Below are 1,426 nucleotides of genomic sequence, written 5' to 3'. Positions count from 1 at the left end.
TCAGAGCCCTGCCAGTTACGAGAGGAGGAGCACCGGTACAGAGGTGGAGCGATGTGCTGCTGTGCACGGGGCCAGCAGAAAAAATATGTTTTAGACATTTTTAAAATAAGCCAACCGAAACAATCCAATGTCTGTTTAAATGTACGCTTCATGTAGAATATTTTCAGCGGTTTATCTTCCCACACCCCCTTCATGCTGCATGACTCATGTCGTCCCTCCTGTTTTTGTTGTGTGCAGTAGTCCAGCAGGAACCCAGGTGTCGGCAGAGAGCAGCAGGATTCCTCTCTCTCAGTTTATAAAGAACTCGGCCCTGTTTCACAACCACTCCAGCAGTGCCCCCTCCACCCCGGAGCTGCACGTACGTCGCCAGTACTCCCAGTCCTTCAGGTACACCAAAGCATCATGTCAGACACATCAAAAGTGTGATGGCCAAAGAGCGTACCCACATGCGTACTTATGTTTTACAACTTAACATGATTGTTATCATTGTCTCCTCAGACTTCCCAAAAGTAAGCCGTCTGTGGACATGGAGCGCCTCAGCTCAGACAGCAGCCGAGGGCGAGCCAGGCTGCCCCAGCGGCACTGCGTGGCTGATTTGATGGTGCGTTCTCCGGAGTACTCTCCCCTGCGTCCATACCAGTCCAGCTCTGAAGACAGTAGCTCGGAGCACTCCTCCTCCTCCTACATCAGCTCTCCTGGCAGGGATGGACCCACTGAGATCCCAAAGCTCTGCCCGCCTCCGTATGGATTCCACTTTGGAGCACAGAAAAAAGGACTCTCCAGCTTCTCCAGCTCACACAAGAACACCAGCCAGTCTCAGCCCAGCCCTGGCTATGTCATGGCCATTACAGAAGATGTCCCCCTCTCCCCTCAAGACCTGGACCTGGGGAAATGCTTCCTGTCCTCCCCTCCTGTGGCACGCAGCCATCAGCAAAGACAGTGGCAGGAGGGAGCGTCGTCCCCGAGGAGAATCCTAAAGCCCCCTCCACCTTACACCAGGCTGGTGCGAACACCCTCGCTGAAGGAGTACCCGAACCATGCCATTAGGCTGATGCCCAGGGAGATTGTATCAGAGGAGCTGAAGTCCTGGCACCAGAGGAATCAGCTGCAGAAGTTGCGGCCGAGCTGCGGAGATCAGCTGAGCTCCCTCGGTTTCAAAAGCCCCACTTCACCTCACCTGCATCCATTTAAACAGGTAATTGTCTGATTTTCACACATACCACCATCAGACAGAGTCCTTAAATCTGGCCTAGAGTTTTAATATACATAAGGCCTGCCACTGACAATTACTTTCATAATCAATTAGTCTGTTGATTATTGTCTAAATTCAACATCAGAACACAATGGAAAATGTCCATCACAGTCCATTATGACATATTCAAATCTTGTTGTGTCCGACTTACAGCCCAAAACCGAAAGATATGAA

General features: G+C 51.2%; 1 protein-coding gene across 1 annotated transcript; it reads left to right on the top strand.

Annotated features, from left to right (window-relative positions):
- The first annotated feature begins 76 nt into the window (after window positions 1-76).
- Window positions 77-1,406, top strand: LOC111663432 (innate immunity activator protein-like). Its single transcript, XM_023417631.2, has 2 exons — window positions 77-387; window positions 499-1,406. Exons 1-2 carry the CDS (start codon window positions 140-142, stop codon window positions 1,205-1,207), a joined length of 957 nt encoding a protein of 318 aa, XP_023273399.2. The 5' UTR covers window positions 77-139; the 3' UTR covers window positions 1,208-1,406.
- Window positions 1,407-1,426: the final 20 nt, after the last annotated feature.

The sequence above is a fragment of the Seriola lalandi genome, unplaced genomic scaffold (assembly GCF_002814215.2).
Source record: "Seriola lalandi dorsalis isolate HSWRI2012SDOR001 ecotype SW California unplaced genomic scaffold, Sedor1 jcf7180002000996, whole genome shotgun sequence".
Taxonomy (NCBI): domain Eukaryota; kingdom Metazoa; phylum Chordata; class Actinopteri; order Carangiformes; family Carangidae; genus Seriola; species Seriola lalandi.
Note: the sequence above shows the minus strand (reverse complement) of the source record. Positions and strands in the feature narration are given on the sequence as shown.